This window comes from Phocoena phocoena, chromosome 2 (assembly GCF_963924675.1).
Source record: "Phocoena phocoena chromosome 2, mPhoPho1.1, whole genome shotgun sequence".
Lineage (NCBI taxonomy): Eukaryota > Metazoa > Chordata > Mammalia > Artiodactyla > Phocoenidae > Phocoena > Phocoena phocoena.
Window position 1 is genome coordinate 111,758,532 of NC_089220.1, and position 16,792 is coordinate 111,775,323.

At 38.6% G+C, this 16,792-nt stretch overlaps 1 protein-coding gene across 1 annotated transcript; it reads left to right on the forward strand.

The window, feature by feature from the left end:
- The first annotated feature begins 964 nt into the window (after positions 1-964).
- GLCE (glucuronic acid epimerase) lies at positions 965-14,259 on the forward strand. The gene is made up of 3 exons (XM_065872307.1): positions 965-1,547; positions 5,354-5,599; positions 11,666-14,259. The coding sequence occupies exons 1-3, from the start codon at positions 965-967 to the stop codon at positions 12,688-12,690; spliced, it is 1,854 nt and encodes a 617-aa protein (XP_065728379.1). The 3' UTR covers positions 12,691-14,259.
- The last annotated feature ends 2,533 nt before the right edge of the window (positions 14,260-16,792 follow it).

A 16,792-nucleotide genomic window follows, 5' to 3' on the forward strand; every position in this document is an offset into this window, starting at 1 on the left:
TGTATTTAAAGCCATGAGATTGGGTGAGATCACCTGGGAGTGAATAGAGATAAAGAAGAGGTCTGAGGACTGGGGCCCTAAGGCATTTCAACATTCAGGTTCAGAGAGATGAGAAGGAATGATCAGAGATGACTAGGAGGAGCATCCAGCTGGGGTACAAGGAGAACCAAGAACGCATGGTGCCCCGGGGAGTCCTGGGAAGAAAGTGTTTCAGGAAGGAAAGAGTCGTTTACTATTTCATGCTGCTGAGAAGCAACATAGGGTGAGCACTAAAAATTCATTGTTGGATTTGGCAACATGGATGTCAGTGTTTACCTTGACATGACCTGTTATATTTTTTTCAAACAGCTACTCAGTCGTTAGGACAAAAATATGTATTAAGTTGTTTGAGCCCAACTACTTCACAAATGGAAGTAATAGGGTATTTTTTGTTTGTTTGTTTGTTTGTTTGCGGTACCTGGGCCTGTCACTGTTGCGGCCTCACCCGTTGCAGAGCACAGGCTCCGGACGCGCAGGCTCAGCGGCCATGGCCCACGGGCCCAGCCACTCCGCGGCATGTGGTATCTTACTGGACCGGGGCAGAGTCCCCCGCATCGGCAGGCGGACTCTCAACCACTGTGCCACTAGGGAAGCCCAACAGGTTTTTTTTTTTTGACCTAGGGGCTTCATGAAAGAATGATTAAGAATCCAAGGGAGCCACAAACAGAGAAAGGTTGGGAATCTTTGCTTTAGAGGATCATGCTAACTGAGCATTTTAAGAGGGGGGAAGCAACTCTTGCCTTTTCTTTGTCTCTGCTGAAAAGTTTGAGTTAGTAATTTTAAATCTGATCAGATTACATGCAGTTAATAAAATTGCCCTAATTTGGTGGTTCAGTATCTTAAAAGTAAATCTTATCCTATGAAATGTCAGTAAGTACATCTTTGTGTGAATTTTTCTTCTTGCCTCCATAGGTATGGTCTGAATATGCGTTGCTTGGCAGCTCGGGTCAACTATAAGACTTTGATTGTCATCTGCGCACTCTTCACTTTGGTCACAGTACTTTTGTGGAATAAGTGTTCCAGCGACAAAGCGATCCAGTTTCCACGGCACTCGAGTAGTGGCTTCAGAGTGGATGCGTTAGAAAAAAGAGCAGCAGCATCTGAGAGCAACAACTATGTGAACCACATGGCCAAGCACTCTGAGGAGGCATTCCCTCAGGAACAGCAGAAAGCGCCCCCTGTTGTTGGAGGCTTCAATAGCAATGGGGGAAGCAAGGTGTTAGGGCTCAAATATGAAGAAATTGACTGTCTCATAAATGATGAACACACAATTAAAGGGAGACGAGAGGGGAATGAAGTCTTTCTTCCATTTACCTGGGTAGAGAAATATTTTGACGTTTACGGAAAGGTGGTTCAGTACGATGGCTATGATCGGTTTGAATTCTCTCATAGCTATTCCAAAGTCTATGCACAGAGAGCCCCTTATCACCCTGATGGTGTATTTATGTCCTTTGAAGGCTACAATGTGGAAGTCCGAGACAGAGTCAAGTGCATAAGTGGGGTTGAAGGTTGGTATCCATCTACTCCACTGCATTTTTCTGTCCTGATTGTGTTGAGGAATAAGAGACTGTGTTAATTATATAGCAAGTACTTACATAGCTTACTATCAAGAGACCTTTCATCACTCTGACTTAGCAGGGAGGAACAGGTTAAACCTGAACTTTCTAGATGGTGTGATTTAAGGGCTACAATAAGATCATACCTGATTAAATAGGATTGTGCCATTAACCTACCCCAGAAACTAAAATTATCATCGGTAAAGTCAAGGCACAGCATCTCCAGAAATTTTGCATTAAAATATACAGTTATTATCCTAATAACCTATCGTAATAGGTTATTATCATATCCTATGAGAGGAGATGGGAAAGGGAGACAGACCATCCAGTGGACCCATCAAGGTACCAAGTCTTACTACCAGATTAGCCAGGTATCATCCCTAGATGGAGGTTTACAGTTCTCAGAACAAGATAATACATAATATTTTCTTTGAACTTCATGAACTCCTATAGTCTATTACATAATGTCTTTCATTGGCTTTAAAACCTGGGGGTTCCTATGGGTATAATTAATACATTTTGGAATTTGTATTTCAAACCTAGGATTAATCAGAAAGCCATATTGAATTTGACTTTAAAGTATATCATTTAATCAGAGGAAAGAACTTAGTGTGTTTTAAGATTGCTTAGTTTGGGTTTTATTTCGTTTTTCTCATTTTGTTATAGAAAGTGATTTTAGGGCTTCCCTGGTGGCGCAGTGGTTGAGAGTCTGCCTGCCGACACAGGGGACACGGGTTCATACCCCGGTCCAGGAAGGTCCCACATGCCGCGGAGCAGCTGGGCCCGTGAGCCATGGCCACTGAGCCTGCGCATCCGGTGCCTGTGCTCCGCAAAGGGAGAGGCCACAACAGTGAGAGTCCCACAAAAAATAAAAAAATAATAAAAAATAGAAAGTGATTTTAATATCTTAATATTTTAATTTTTGTAATATCTTTACTGAATGTTTAGAAGAAGGAAGGGGGTAAATTCACTTATATTCTTACCATTCAAGATAATTATTACCATTTTTATATATTCTCAGAAGGTCTTTATACCTAGGTATATGTTTTAACATAGTTATAATGATATTTATTGTGCAGTGTTCAGGAGGGTAGTAGTTTTTTAGAGGCTTGAAAGATATCCATCGCCAAACCTTTTTTTTTTATCCAGTAATTTTTAAAAGTGTATAAGCTTAATAGGTGCTTAGATGCTAAAGAAAAAGTAAAAAGCAACCATAACCACTGTTAATGTTTTGATGTCTTTTCCAATCTTTTTGTTGTTTTTGTAGATATACATTTTTAAACAAATTAGAATCATGCTGTATAGTCAATTTTGTATTCTTTTTTAGTTCAACATGTTATGATTATTTCCTCTTGTTGTTGAATATTTTAATCACTAATATTCGTAATAAGGACATGCCATAATGTATGGAACCTTTCTCTTTAGTTGGACATTTAGGTCATTTCCACTTTTTTGCCATTATACATAATGGTATAGATATTCATAGTTAATCATTTGCTGTTTTAATTGTATTCTCAGAGTAGTTCCCTAGGAAATAAATTACCATGTCAAATAGTATCAGTTAATCTATTTTACCAAACTACTTTCCAAGACGGTTGACACTATTCATGCTTCCAATAGCAGAGTATAAGGGTGCTCCTGTCACCCAATTCCTGCCATCATGAAAGTTCATTTTTTAATCTGTTGTTTACAAAGGGATCTCATAATTTGCTTTCTGTAGCAATTAGTGAGGTCAGATATCTTTTTCATATGCTTTTAACCATTATAGAATGGGCTTGATGTTCTTTCCCCCTTTTTCAATGTGATTAATGTTGTTTTTTAGAAAAATATATTTGTGAGGCCTTTTATATATATAGCAAGGGTGGTAGCACCTTGTTGCATTTGTTAAAGATATTTTCTTTCACTTGGCTGTCTTTTCATTTTATTTATGATTTGTTAGTTTTAGAAATGTTTAGTTCTATTTACTAAACTTAGGGTTCTTTTTTTTAATTCTTCCTTTTATGCTTAGAAAATCATTTGCCATGCCACAGTCAGCTGTTCATCTGTATTTTCTGTAATCGTTTTATGGGGGCGGTTTTTACATTTAACTTTTTATTCAAGCTAAACGGATTTATATTTTGACAAATGGTACAAGGTCAGGGCCTAATTTTAGATTTTTTTTCCCTTAACGTTTATTGAATAATCTCCTCTTTTCCCTGCTGATCAATGATTCAATCTTTATCATTATACTAAAATATTTTGAAACTAGAGTATGTTTCTAAATCTTTACTAGAGTATGTTTCTGGCCTACTATTCTGTTCCATTGATCAGTCTATCACTTCTTAGGCCAATTGCACATTATTGTAGTTATTACCCATCAAATGAGATAGTATAAACCTTGCTTTTATTAAGTGAAAATAATTCTGTTTGAATTTTGAAAAAAAATCTACCCTTGGAGAAAGAATATTGAAGTTAAAAAGCTTATCTGTAGCCTAGGTTTTTTAGCCTGTATGGTCTCTAATTCCTTAAACTATTTTGAAACTACATCAAAACACATATAGTTTTGTAGGTTCCCAGTTTCTGCCATGCCCATCTGTTGCTTGTTTATTTTAAGACTACAAATAGGAGTTTATCTCTCAACACATACACCATGATGCAATAATACAGTATTCTGTACAGTGTGGTATTATTGTATTTCCCATGTAGAAAATTACTAAAATAAACACTAATGCCAAACATTTAAAAATTTTGCTTAGAACTTTACAAGAGGTAATCCATTAATGAATTTATCAAGAATCTATGGTTAAATATACAACTTTAATTCATTCTTTAAAAAAAGCACTCTTTGTTCTCAAGAATTACATTTTGATGTGAAGGATATGAAAAAGAATTGCAAACTGTGTTTATACTTTAAGTTGCCTAGTCATAGCTGGCTTTTTTTTTTATATTTATTATTTATTTATTTATTTATTTATTTATTTATTTATTTTTGGCTGTGTTGGGTCTTTGTTTCTGTGCAAGGGCTTTCTCCAGTTGCAGCGAGCAGGGGCCACTCTTCGTTGCGGTGCACAGGCCTCTCACTATCGCAGCCTCTCTTGTTGTGGAGCACAGGCTCCAGACGTGCAGGCTCAGTAGTTGTAGCTCACGGGCCCAGTTGCTCCACGGCATGTGGGATCCTCCCAGACCAGGGCTCGAACCCGTGTCCCCTGCATTGGCAGGCAGACTCTCAACCACTACGCCACCAGGGAAGCCCCCCATAGCTGGCTTCTTAAACAAATACTTTTAACCGTCAGATGATAAAGTTACTAGACCACATCTTGACACCGGAGGGAAAGATTAGTATGTAATTAACTTGACTGTTAAGTACAGATGTTAAGAAAATTTCAGGTTTAATATTCTAGAATAAAGCTGGTAACATTAACTATATGTATTTAAATTGTGTAAAACTTGAATGTATGAAACAGAATTATGAAATATGACATCTGTAGCTATGAGCAAAAGTAGCACACATTAAAAATTAGTCCTTAAAAAGATGATCCACAACATTGCATTGCTATCTGTCTACAAATAATGAATGAGAGTGAATGAGCATTTAGTTCTGTTTTTCATTTCTGGTTAATTTGGTACTTGTTTTTAGTAATTATGAAAACAGTGTAATAAGGAAGCTTAAAAGTTGCTGATAACCCTGTAACTCCCCCAGAAGTAAAACAGTGAAGAGTGGTATTCAGAATAGGATTATGAATGTCTGGAGATATTTATTTTGTTTCTCTGTTTTATAGGTGTACCTCTATCTACACAATGGGGACCTCAAGGCTATTTCTACCCAATCCAGATTGCACAGTATGGGTTAAGTCATTACAGCAAGAATCTAACTGAGAAACCCCCTCACATAGAGGTATATGAAACAGCAGAAGACAGGGACAAAAATAGCAAGCCCAATGACTGGACCGTGCCAAAGGGCTGCTTTATGGCTAGTGTGGCTGATAAGTCTAGATGCACCAATGTTAAACAGTTCGCTGCTCCGGGTAAGTGATGTTTTGTTTTGTTTTGTTTTGTTTCAGTGATGTGTTTTTATATGTGTTTGCTAATTTTATGTTGATTTATGGCACCTGATACTCCCTTAAAATTGTTTTTATGGTTTTTAAAAAACACATTAGCAGGTGCTTGATATTACATATATGAAGAAACAAATAGTGGCACCCAAGTGGAATCTAAAGGATCAGCTAAAACATTTAAGGTTGTATAAGGAATATTTACTGCATGAAGAGCCAAGCCACAAGAACCAGGTTACTGCATGTCTTTCTCCTTCCAGGGAACCAGATCCCACAGGAATAAAGTTTCTCAGTTTATTTTAATGTCTCAGCACAGTACTCATCCTTTAATTTTTTAACTATTTTGCATTAAGGCAGAAATTTTTCTTTATAGCGAGAGCCATCCTTTCCTTTGCCTATTTTTTACCAGTAGCTTTTTATTTTTTCAAAGTAATATAGCATTACCAACCAGGCCTGCTTTCTATATTGACTTTTGGTAATGTACTAGATAGATTGTTTCAAACTTCATATAAAGCCATTTCATTAATAAAATCTTTTATAAAATCAAATTAACTTTATGCAACATTTCCCCTTTTTCTAAGACGGTCCCATTAATTGGGATGTAATGTATTTCTCTCCACTAATCAATATCTATGAGAATTAATGAGTTCATTACTTAAAAAGACAATGGAATAATTTTAGTTAGCACCTCAGGCTTAATTTTCTGTGGGGTGGGGGGGAATGTTGTCAAGAACAGAGCTCATCCTCCCTCCCACCAACCTTGCCAGTTGGTAAATAAAAAGAGGGAAAAGGTTATAAGACCTTTTCTGTATTCTGTCCTTGTCCTTTACTGATGACTGTGTAATTCACAGACCTTGAAAACAGCAGTACAAATCTACTCATTCTAGATGGCCTTAAGTAATGGATTTATGAGTGCTTAATGCAATGCAAATAATGGGTGGTGACCTTTACTTTTTATTCTGTGACTAAAACTTCTTTTATCCTATGGCATTCTGTGATATTCCAGTACATAGAGCATCTTTGCTTATTGTAAAGCAACAGGCTTGGCTGGGTGAGAAAGTACATGGAGATGTTTAAGAATATTTAGCTTATGATTTATAGCAGGAAATTATTAGATTAAAAAGGACATTTGATTTTGGTTGCATCTAGAGGGCTTATTTTTACACTGATTAATAATGTAGTCTGGATTAGGGTAGAAAGCAGCAGCCCTCATCTCGATCTCCTTAAGTGCTGGGAGGTTTTCTAGAACCATCTCTTGAACTCTGCCCTATTCAGAGCAATAGATTTCATTGTGCACTTTTGGGTACCCTGGTTAATACAAACAATAGGTCTCCTCATACTGAGTGAAGGGCCTTCACTTTAGCCCTTCATTCTGCAGCCAGCAACCAGAGATGAAACTACTTCCCGAGGTGGGTTTAAGCATATGGAGGAGAGAACTGTCTGTGACAGATATTCTGCCAGTGGCACACTAGCTACTCACAATTGGACTCTCTGTTGGTAGGAGTGTGCTACCTCAGAATGTGGTGCTTGTTTTGATATCTTGGATGTGTCTGGAGTTGCGTTTGATACAAGTATATGAGGGAGAGTTAGTTGGAGTTGTTGCTCAGAGCAGGAGAAGAAATCAAAAAGGTGAGACGTTTATTGAAACGTAAGAATGGGAAATGAGGCTTTTTAGATGATGTAGTCTTCTTGGGAGATAAATTCAGAGAATCATTGATGAGAAGAAATTGGAACTTGTGCATAAAAGCGTAGGCCTAAGTGAAGTAAGGCTCTGGAAGACCAGAGGCTACATGCTGTTGGTCTTTTTCCTTTTTGGCCTTGAATTTTTTTCCCTGAAAGGAAATAAGATTATCTAGAGGGAAAAACCATAACATGGGTCTGCAGCATATTTTTTATTGTTTTGTTTGTTGAAGAATGTTTTTTTTCCTTCTACCTAATTTTAAAATTGAATGAATTAAAACTTTATACCTGTCCTGCTTTATTAAATTAGCTTTCCCTTTCCCAAGCACTCTCTTCACTTCATTTCCATGACCTCACTTTCTCCTCTCTGTGTAGCCATTCCTTCTGAGGCTTCTTAGGAACTTCTCTTCTGCCTGACCCTTGTCTCTCTGTTCCTTGAGGTTCTGATTAAGGCCTCTTCTCACTCCACATAGTAAACCTGTTGATTAATAACAGTTCATGTTATGTGTGAAAACATTGATTTAAAGACTATTCTTAAATGTTTATCACCCTTTGTTGCCTGAAGTACATTTATATGTACCACATATGCCAAAAATAGACACTTACAGTGACTCCTGGGAATAACCGGTCAGAGAGAGGAGTCATGGATTTCAAGCGACAGGAAGCTCGAAACTTTCTATTAGTAGATTTTTTTTTTTTACAGCTTTATTGGAGTATAATTGCTTTACAATGATGTGTTAGTTTCTGCTTTATAACAAAGTGAATCAGTTATACATATACATATGTTCCCATATCTCTTCCCTCTTGCGTCTCCCTCCCTCCCACCCTCCCTATCCCACCCCTCTAGGTGGTCACAAAGCACGGAGCTGATCTCCCTGTGCTGTGCGGCTGCTTCCCACTAGCTATCTATTTTACGTTTGGTAGTGTATATATGTCCATGCCACTCTCTCACTTTGTCACAGCTTACCCTTCCCCCTCCCTATATCCTCAAGTCCCTTCTCTAGTAGGTCTGTGTCTTTATTCCTGTCTTACCCCTGTCTATTAGTAGATTTAAAGCACAGGTCTCCAGATAGCTTAGGACTCTCCAGTAGAGCTCAAAATCTTGCCTGGTATATTTCCAAAGTGGTTGCCATAACCACAGTCATGTCCCAGTTGCTACCATTCAGACCCTTCTGAGTGACGTAGACAGGATATTTAACCTCTCTGTACATCTGTAAGATAGGAATTAAAAGACTTGTCTCATATGATTGTGGATTGATTTAAATTGGGGATTGTGACTTCTTTGTCACTTCTCCTCTGTGGCTCAATAACCCCCTCTGGTGGTGTTAAATGACATCATTCATTACTGAGTTCTTTGAACTACAGTAATCTGTTATATTGAAACATAAGATGATTGATCGAACTATATCATTTCATTAGATTTGTATACATAAAGTGACAATTAGAATGGAATTCTGAGAAGAAAATATAATTCTTCAACTTTCTCCCATTTGGACTTCTGAAGATGGTGGTGAGAATGGATGCCATAGTTAACAGTGTTGTCTGATTAATGAGGCATTACCATAAGAATAAAAAAATAAGTAGCACTCAAGATAGCCTCTGCTGAGTATAATTTAATTTAATCTTGAGTAATTAATAAGTCAATTCAGAATCCTGCGAAACATCCTGAAACATCAAGTATGTTGTACTGAGCATCAGATTCCATTTACTATCAATACAGGAAAATGCCAGCTAAGAGAGAGGTTGCATGTTGACATTTCTCCAGATAAATGGATTTTTACTGTGTTAGAAATATACTTCTGACATCACTTTTTAAAAAGTCAAAGCATCACACGTCTAGCAAGATGTTCTCATTCTCAGTACAACTTCCATAATTGTTTATTCCATCAAATGAAGGAATTAAGAGCCTTGGGTCAATTATATCCACACTGGTAGAGTCCAGTGTTGGAAGAGTTAAATGATCAGCTCAACATGGTGATAATACTGTCCAAGCTAATCACACTGTATACACTATCATCAGTTCGCATTCCCAATCATTGCTCCAATAAGGAGCACCCAAGATTTCCTCAAGGATGCCTTAAAGTAGATCTGATTCTATAGCTATGTTTAAGAGAAATAATTCTTTCACTGGTTTTTCTCATGAGGATGGTATTTCCAATATCATTTCTTTTTCACAATCTTTGAACTTAGACCCAGGAACCCTGGTTTCTAGTCCCTGCTCTACCACTAGTTAGCATTTGGCTTTGGGCAAACCTTTTACCCTTGCAAAGCCTCCATATCTTCATCTCTAAAATGGAAGCAGTAATTCCTGCTCTACCAACGTCAGAAGATTATTGTAAGGATCAAATGAGATAATACATGTGAATGTGTTTTTAAGATTGAAGCTCTGGGGACTTCCCTGGTGGCGCAGTGGTTAAGAATCCGCCTGCCAATGCAGGGGACACAGGTTCGAGCCCTGTTCCGGGAAGATCCCACATACCACTGAGCAACTAAGCCCGTGCGCCACAACTACTGAGCACACGTGCCGCAATTACTGAAGCCCACACGCCTAGAGTCCGTGCTCCACAACAAGAGAAGCCACTGCAGTGAAAAAAAAAGCCCACGCACCGCAACGAAGAGTAGTCCCCGCTCACTGCAACTAGAGAAAGCCCACGTGCAGCAACGAAGGGCAACACAGCCAAAGTTAATTACTTAATTAATTAAATTTTTAAAAGATTTAAGCTCTGTATAGACCAAGATATTCACATTTACCTTTAATGTTATAAAATTTGTACTATATATATTTTTGTTGTTTTTCTTCCTCTTTTTCTTCTTCTTCCTCTTCCTCTTCTTCCTGCTGCTGCTACTATTTGGTTTTAATATGCTCAGTTTCTTTTCTTGGTAGAAGTCAACTTTCTGAGAGTCAGGCATCATCGTACTGTAGACATGCAAGAGAAATTTCCTATTTGACGATTTGCCAAATAAAACAGCTCTGCTATTTTATCAGCCTCTGAAACCATTGGCTTCAAAATCATCATTATCATCATTTTATACTATGTTCCAAGCCACTATCCTTTTTTTTAATCCTCACAGTTACCTTACAAAGTAGTTTTATTTCTACTTAACGCGTGAAGAAACTGAGGCTCAAATAGGTGTATCTTTTTTTTTTTTTTTTGCGGTACGCGGGCCTCTCACTGTTGTGGCCTCTCCCGTTGCGGAGCACAGTCTCCGGACGCGCAGGCTCAGCGGCCATGGCTCACGGGCCCAGCCGCTCCGCGGCATGTGGGACCTTCCCGGACCGGGGTACGAACCCGTGTCCCCTGCATCGGCAGGCAGACTCTCAACCACTGCGCCACCAGGGAAGCCCTCAAATAGGTGTTCCTTGTTGACCATCTCAAAGCTAGTAAGTGGTGAAGTGAGAATCCACACAAAGTTTGTTTGTTTTAACTCCAGAGCCTCCCCCAGTATTCCTCACTTTTTGTTGACTACATGAGTCGATTGCTTAATTTCCAGAATTTATTCACAAGTCCAATGAATATCTGAAAACAAACCTATCATTTTCAACATCGATTGGTGATTCAGAGCATGTATTCTACAGCCAGACTAGACAACCTGTGTTCAACTCTTTGTACCTTAGGCAAGTTACTTAACTTCTGTGTCTGTGTTCATCATTCATAAAGTAAGAGTAATAATAGCACTACTCTTAAGTGTTATACTGACTAAATGAGTTAATATGTGTAAAGCACTTAGAACATAGTAAATACTTACTAAATATTAAGTAAATAAAAATTTTTTAGGGAATTCCCTGGTGGTCCAGTGGTTAGGACTCCATGCTTCCACAACGGGTGGCCCAGATTCTATTCCTGGTTGGTGAGCTAAGATCGCACAAGCTGCACAGCACAGCCAAAAAAAAAAAAAAAAAATTTGTTTTTTTAATTCATGTCTAACCATTCTTTTCTTCTAGGCTCTTTCTTGTAATATTATGTGCTGAGCCAGCTTTTGGTATACTTTTTCTTTTTGTAGAATGGGTATACTAGACAGTCATTGATTATTGGCCAGCCAGTATTTGATCTAGAAAAGGCAGTTTGACCACAGTACCTTAGCTATCTGCTAAGGCCATTAACCCCTCTAATGTAAACTAGACAGGCCAGAAGGTAAGAGCTTTGCCCTGGTGCTCACAAGCCATCACGGACTCAACAAGTGTCATCTGTTTATGGTTAACTTAGCAAAAATTAAAATATTTTTTTAAATCTGACATATAAAATATTGAAGTATTAATTTTTTATGGTCAGGGATTGTCAAGGATGAATTGCAAGTAACTTTTAAATACAAAGAGCTTCTATTCTAACCAGTCTTTTTTGGTATATTTTCCCCCTACAGAAACCAGTGATGGTGTATCCTTGCAACTGGGGAACACAAAAGATTTTATTATTTCATTTGACCTCAAGTTCTTAACAAACGGAAGTGTGTCTGTGGTTCTGGAGACCACAGAAAAGAATCAGCTCTTCACTGTACATTATGTCTCAAATACCCAGCTAATTGCTTTTAAAGAAAGAGACATATACTATGGCATTGGGCCCAGAACTTCATGGAGCACGGTTACCAGGGACCTGGTCACTGACCTCCGGAAAGGAGTGGGTCTTTCCAACACAAAAGCTGTCAAACCAACCAGAATAATGCCCAAGAAAGTAGTTAGGCTGATTGCAAAAGGGAAAGGCTTCCTCGACAACATTACCATCTCTACCACAGCCCACATGGCCGCATTCTTTGCTGCCAGTGATTGGTTGGTGAGGAACCAGGATGAGAAAGGTGGCTGGCCAATTATGGTGACCCGTAAGTTAGGGGAAGGGTTCAAGTCTTTAGAGCCAGGGTGGTACTCTGCCATGGCCCAAGGGCAAGCCATTTCTACATTAGTCAGGGCCTATCTCTTAACAAAAGACCGTATATTCCTCAATTCAGCTTTAAGGGCAACAGCCCCTTACAAATTTCTATCAGAGCAGCATGGAGTTAAAGCTGTGTTTATGAATAAACATGACTGGTATGAAGAATATCCAACCACACCTAGCTCTTTTGTTTTAAATGGCTTTATGTATTCTTTAATTGGGCTGTATGACTTAAAAGAAACTGCAGGGGAAAAACTCGGGAAAGAAGCGAGGTCCTTGTATGAGCGTGGCATGGAATCCCTTAAAGCCATGCTCCCCTTGTACGACACTGGCTCAGGAACCATCTATGACCTCCGGCACTTCATGCTTGGCATTGCCCCCAACCTGGCCCGCTGGGACTATCACACCACCCACATCAATCAACTGCAGCTACTCAGCACCATTGATGAGTCCCCAGTCTTCAAAGAATTTGTCAAGAGGTGGAAAAGCTACCTTAAAGGCAGCAGGGCAAAGCACAACTAGAGCTCAGAACCAAAATCATATTTCAGCCTCTGCTGTACACAGAAACTACAGGCTGTCTGTCGGCAGAGCATAGGCACATTTTAAAAGGTTGTATACTAGGTTTTTGTGGATTACATCAAAGTGATAAATGATCCTTAAAACCAGTCTTCTGAGATAATTGCATTCCATGAGTTGGGTGTTTAGAAATGTAGGTGGCATTTAGAGCAGAAAAGTGTTTAGTCAACGGGTGAATGAAAATGTTTAACTTGGCCTTGCTTATCACCCTATACAGATAGTTCCACAGATAGTCCAGTCCTCTCGGTTTGGGAAAGACAATGGTAAGTAGCTCTTACTGGCCAACTGTCCAGCACTTGCCTGCAAACTTAGTATGGGGCTCTTTTAAAATGTGGTTATTTATGTTTATGTTGAAAGCAGACTTTAAAAAAATAATGTGCTGTGATACAGTAAATATGTACTTGTAGCCTGAATAGTGGACTGTGTGCAACTTTAAAAATGATGTTTCTTTTCTATATATTAATTTCTTGGGAGTGAATGAGCATTTGTTACATTTGTTCAATTTGTTATATATGGAGAATATTTTGAATTTATGGTTTTCTTGAAACGTGTAAATTAAAAACACAACCAGTGTTCAGGCTTCACAGTTATATAATGTAAGCACAACTAAGATGAAACTTGTTGACTGCACAAGAAATGACAGAAATGTTATCTGTTTTATGAAACTTGATCTACAATCAGTAAAGGTTTGATAATCATTCTATCCCTCCTTTACCCCCATTGTGGTGGTTTCTTTTTGTCACTATCTAGAATTTTGTATTTCATTTCAGACTATGCTAGAGAGTTTTTTCTATGTTGGGGGGGCATCTGGGAATTTTTATTATAAACCTAAATTTGGGGAGGAGGTAGTAATTTTGATAAGTCCACTACCACTGTCTTTTTAAGATTTTTTTTTCCCCTTTAAAGAAAACTACTAGGTCAGATATTATAAGGTTTATAGCAGTTTTTTTTTCTACTTAGATCCTTCTTGGTCGACAACTTTCCAAACTATTGCCTCTTGTGCATCAGTGTTTTTCCTTTGCAATTTTAAGTTTAAATTATTTCAGCTATTGGGTAAAAGTGATGCTACTGCATTAGCTGTACGTGTGTAATCAGACCTTTATTTTGGTTTTATACCTCACATAAATAGGTATCATAGCCCTCATACCCTGGGTAGTGTCTGCTATAAGACTTCAGGCAGTAGGTCAGAACTGAGGGAGGCTGACTTTGCTGTCTTTGTTTTAGTGTATGACAATACACTAAATCAATACAATAACTTATACAGAATGGAAATATGAGACCCCATATTTTCAGGGGACTGAGTCTGACACACACCGTGCAGTGTGTGTGTGACCTGTATGAAATGCACATCAAGAGCCAGGTGGGCACCTGCCTGCACACTACATCTTGATTGAACTCAGCCTACCAACACCACTTAGAAACCAGACAATACATACATACCTATATACAAAATATATGTTTCAGTGGCAAGGGGGGCAGGAACGAAGATCTACAACTGAAGACAATATTAAACTGGCCATGGAAAAGTAAGTTTAAACTCCCAATTTATGTGACCACAAGTCGATTTTGCCCACAACAGAACAGTTGTGGGTTACTAGGTTTCCCCCTAGATGTTGACCTTTGTAGTTCTTATACATTAGATGTCTCAACAAGAATATCTGGACTCCTTTTTTTAATTTCAGGGCTCAAAAATAAACCTTCTCCAATCTGGAAATCGTTTTTACTCCATCGTATGTGTTATTATTTAGAGCAGTCCAGACTTCTGCCTTGTGTTTGCATACTGGTACTTCAGATTGAGGGAATCAATGAAAACAGTATGGTACTGCTTCTGTGACAAATATCAGTGCCTTAACAATGTGGCTGTCTTTTTCCACTGAAAAAAGAAAGACATTTTGATCTAGAAATTGCATTGCTGTTTCATTGCTGTTGGTTTCACACTGCCTTCCACGTTGCAACAGCAACTCGATTCTTCCTGTGATCCCAGAATTTTCAAAGAGGGTGAGCTGACCCTGTAGCAGCACTGTCCGTACAAACCAGTGCATCTCCAACTAATGCCTCAGCATCACCTGGGAGCTTGCTGAAATACAGATTCCAGATATTCAGGAAATCTGCCTGTGAAGCATGATAATCTGCATTTTTAAAAAGTGTTCAGGTAATTCTGATGCAAGTGAACCGGGGGATATATGTGGAGAAACGCTGCCCAAGACCATCCATCACATTTTTCTTCCTAAGCACCTGTGGAGTTTTCTAGGATTTTAAATCATGCAACATGTTTATTTAGTCTGAGCTTTGCGAGAATGGGGAAGGTATTTTAAAGTTTTGTTTTATTTCTTTGAATTTTTCTTTGCTCCAAGAATATGGATATTAGTTGTTTACACTTACCTCGAGTTAGCTTTGATATTAAATTAAACCTATTGCCACTTCAGTTCTAAAACCAGCCAAAAGTTTCCAGATGAAGGTCAGGTTTGACCCTTTCAGAGTTATTGTACATAAAGGCTTCATCCAAAACCCATCCAGTGTATGTGAGGAAATACAAAAATGACACACAAGCACAACTCTACAGATGTGGCAGACCTTTTTCTTTGTCGGTGTGCACACTTTCACTGAAAGCTGCTATTTTCATCCTCCTTTTAATTGTTTTTCTTGCTTCTCCTCCATTGTACATGTGGGTTATAGACCATGTGTTAAATATGCAATAAAGTGTTTACTGGATGCCCTTCTGCAGGGTCGTCCTTTGTAAAGCTGTACAGACTTTGCGGTTCAAGCACAATGTGCACGTGTTAGTTTTATATACAGCAAAACTTGATTTTTTGCAGATGAAAAGGTATTTTGTTTCTATACAAAGTAAATGGATTGTTTGTGCTTAATGTAAAGCAGCTTTATATAATTGTAAAATAAAGTTTTTATCTTAAAAGGAACATACCTGGATGTTTCTCTTTCTTCTCTGATGATTCTAAGATTACTTGAGCCCAGCAAGCATATTTCTGACCATTTTCTGTTCAGCTGGTGACAACTAGTCAGGCAACAAATATTCATTAAAGGTGTGTCAGGCCCTTTAAGACAAAGTGGGGAATATCGTATAGGCCTTCATCCTAAGGAGGTTTAGTCTACAGGGGGAACACAATGTCCACAACACAGTTTCAGAAAAATAAAATGCCAAATTGTGTGGTCAGTCAGGGTAGGTGTTACAGGGGAGATAGCCTAAGCAGGGGCTTCAGGCCTGGGTACCAGGTGGAAGAAGAAGAAGGGGCAACGTGAGCAAAAGCAAGGTGCTGTGACAGTTGTGAGGATGCTAATTTTCCCGTGCTAATTCAGGCTGGTAACCACTTTTGTCTGATTCCGATTTATTTGAAAGTTTGTTCTTGCTGTTTTTTCCCATGCTAATTCAGGCTGGTAACCACTTTTGTCTGATTCCGATTTATTTGAAAGTTTGTTCTTGCTGTTTTTCCCATACATAAGCTGTTCTCCAGAACAAAAAGCATTATTTAATCTCCCCCCGCCCCCTTCCTCTCAGAAAGTAATGATTTAGGCTCCCTAATATGTATGAAACCAGAGACTAGTCTGGCTTCCTGTTATGTTTCATTGCACATTATTTTTTAGATTATAAACATTCTGCACCATTTCTATAATGGAATTCCAGTTGATCACCAATCAACTTTTTCTACCTGATGGGTGCACGTACGTTGACAGGCTGCTAATCAACATTGTCGTCATCTCTTCTTTCTCTCATCCTCAGTTGGGAAACAGCCACAAGATTGCAAGCAGTCCTTGGTCTGAATGAGGCCTTGCACTGCTCTTGCCTTAATTTTGCTCTCTGTAGCCAAACTGTTAATACATCGGCCATTCTGCTTTAGCACACTGAGCATCACATATTTGCCTCCCCATTGGCCTTGAGAGGAGACAGACCCTCCATGCTGCACAGGACTTATTCCATAGTCTGGTGAGCTCTCCTTTCCTGAGAACGCCTCCTTTGTCTCCACAGGGCTTTTTTATTTTTATTTTTTAATTTATTTTATTTTTATTTATTTTTGGCTGTGTTGGGTCTTTG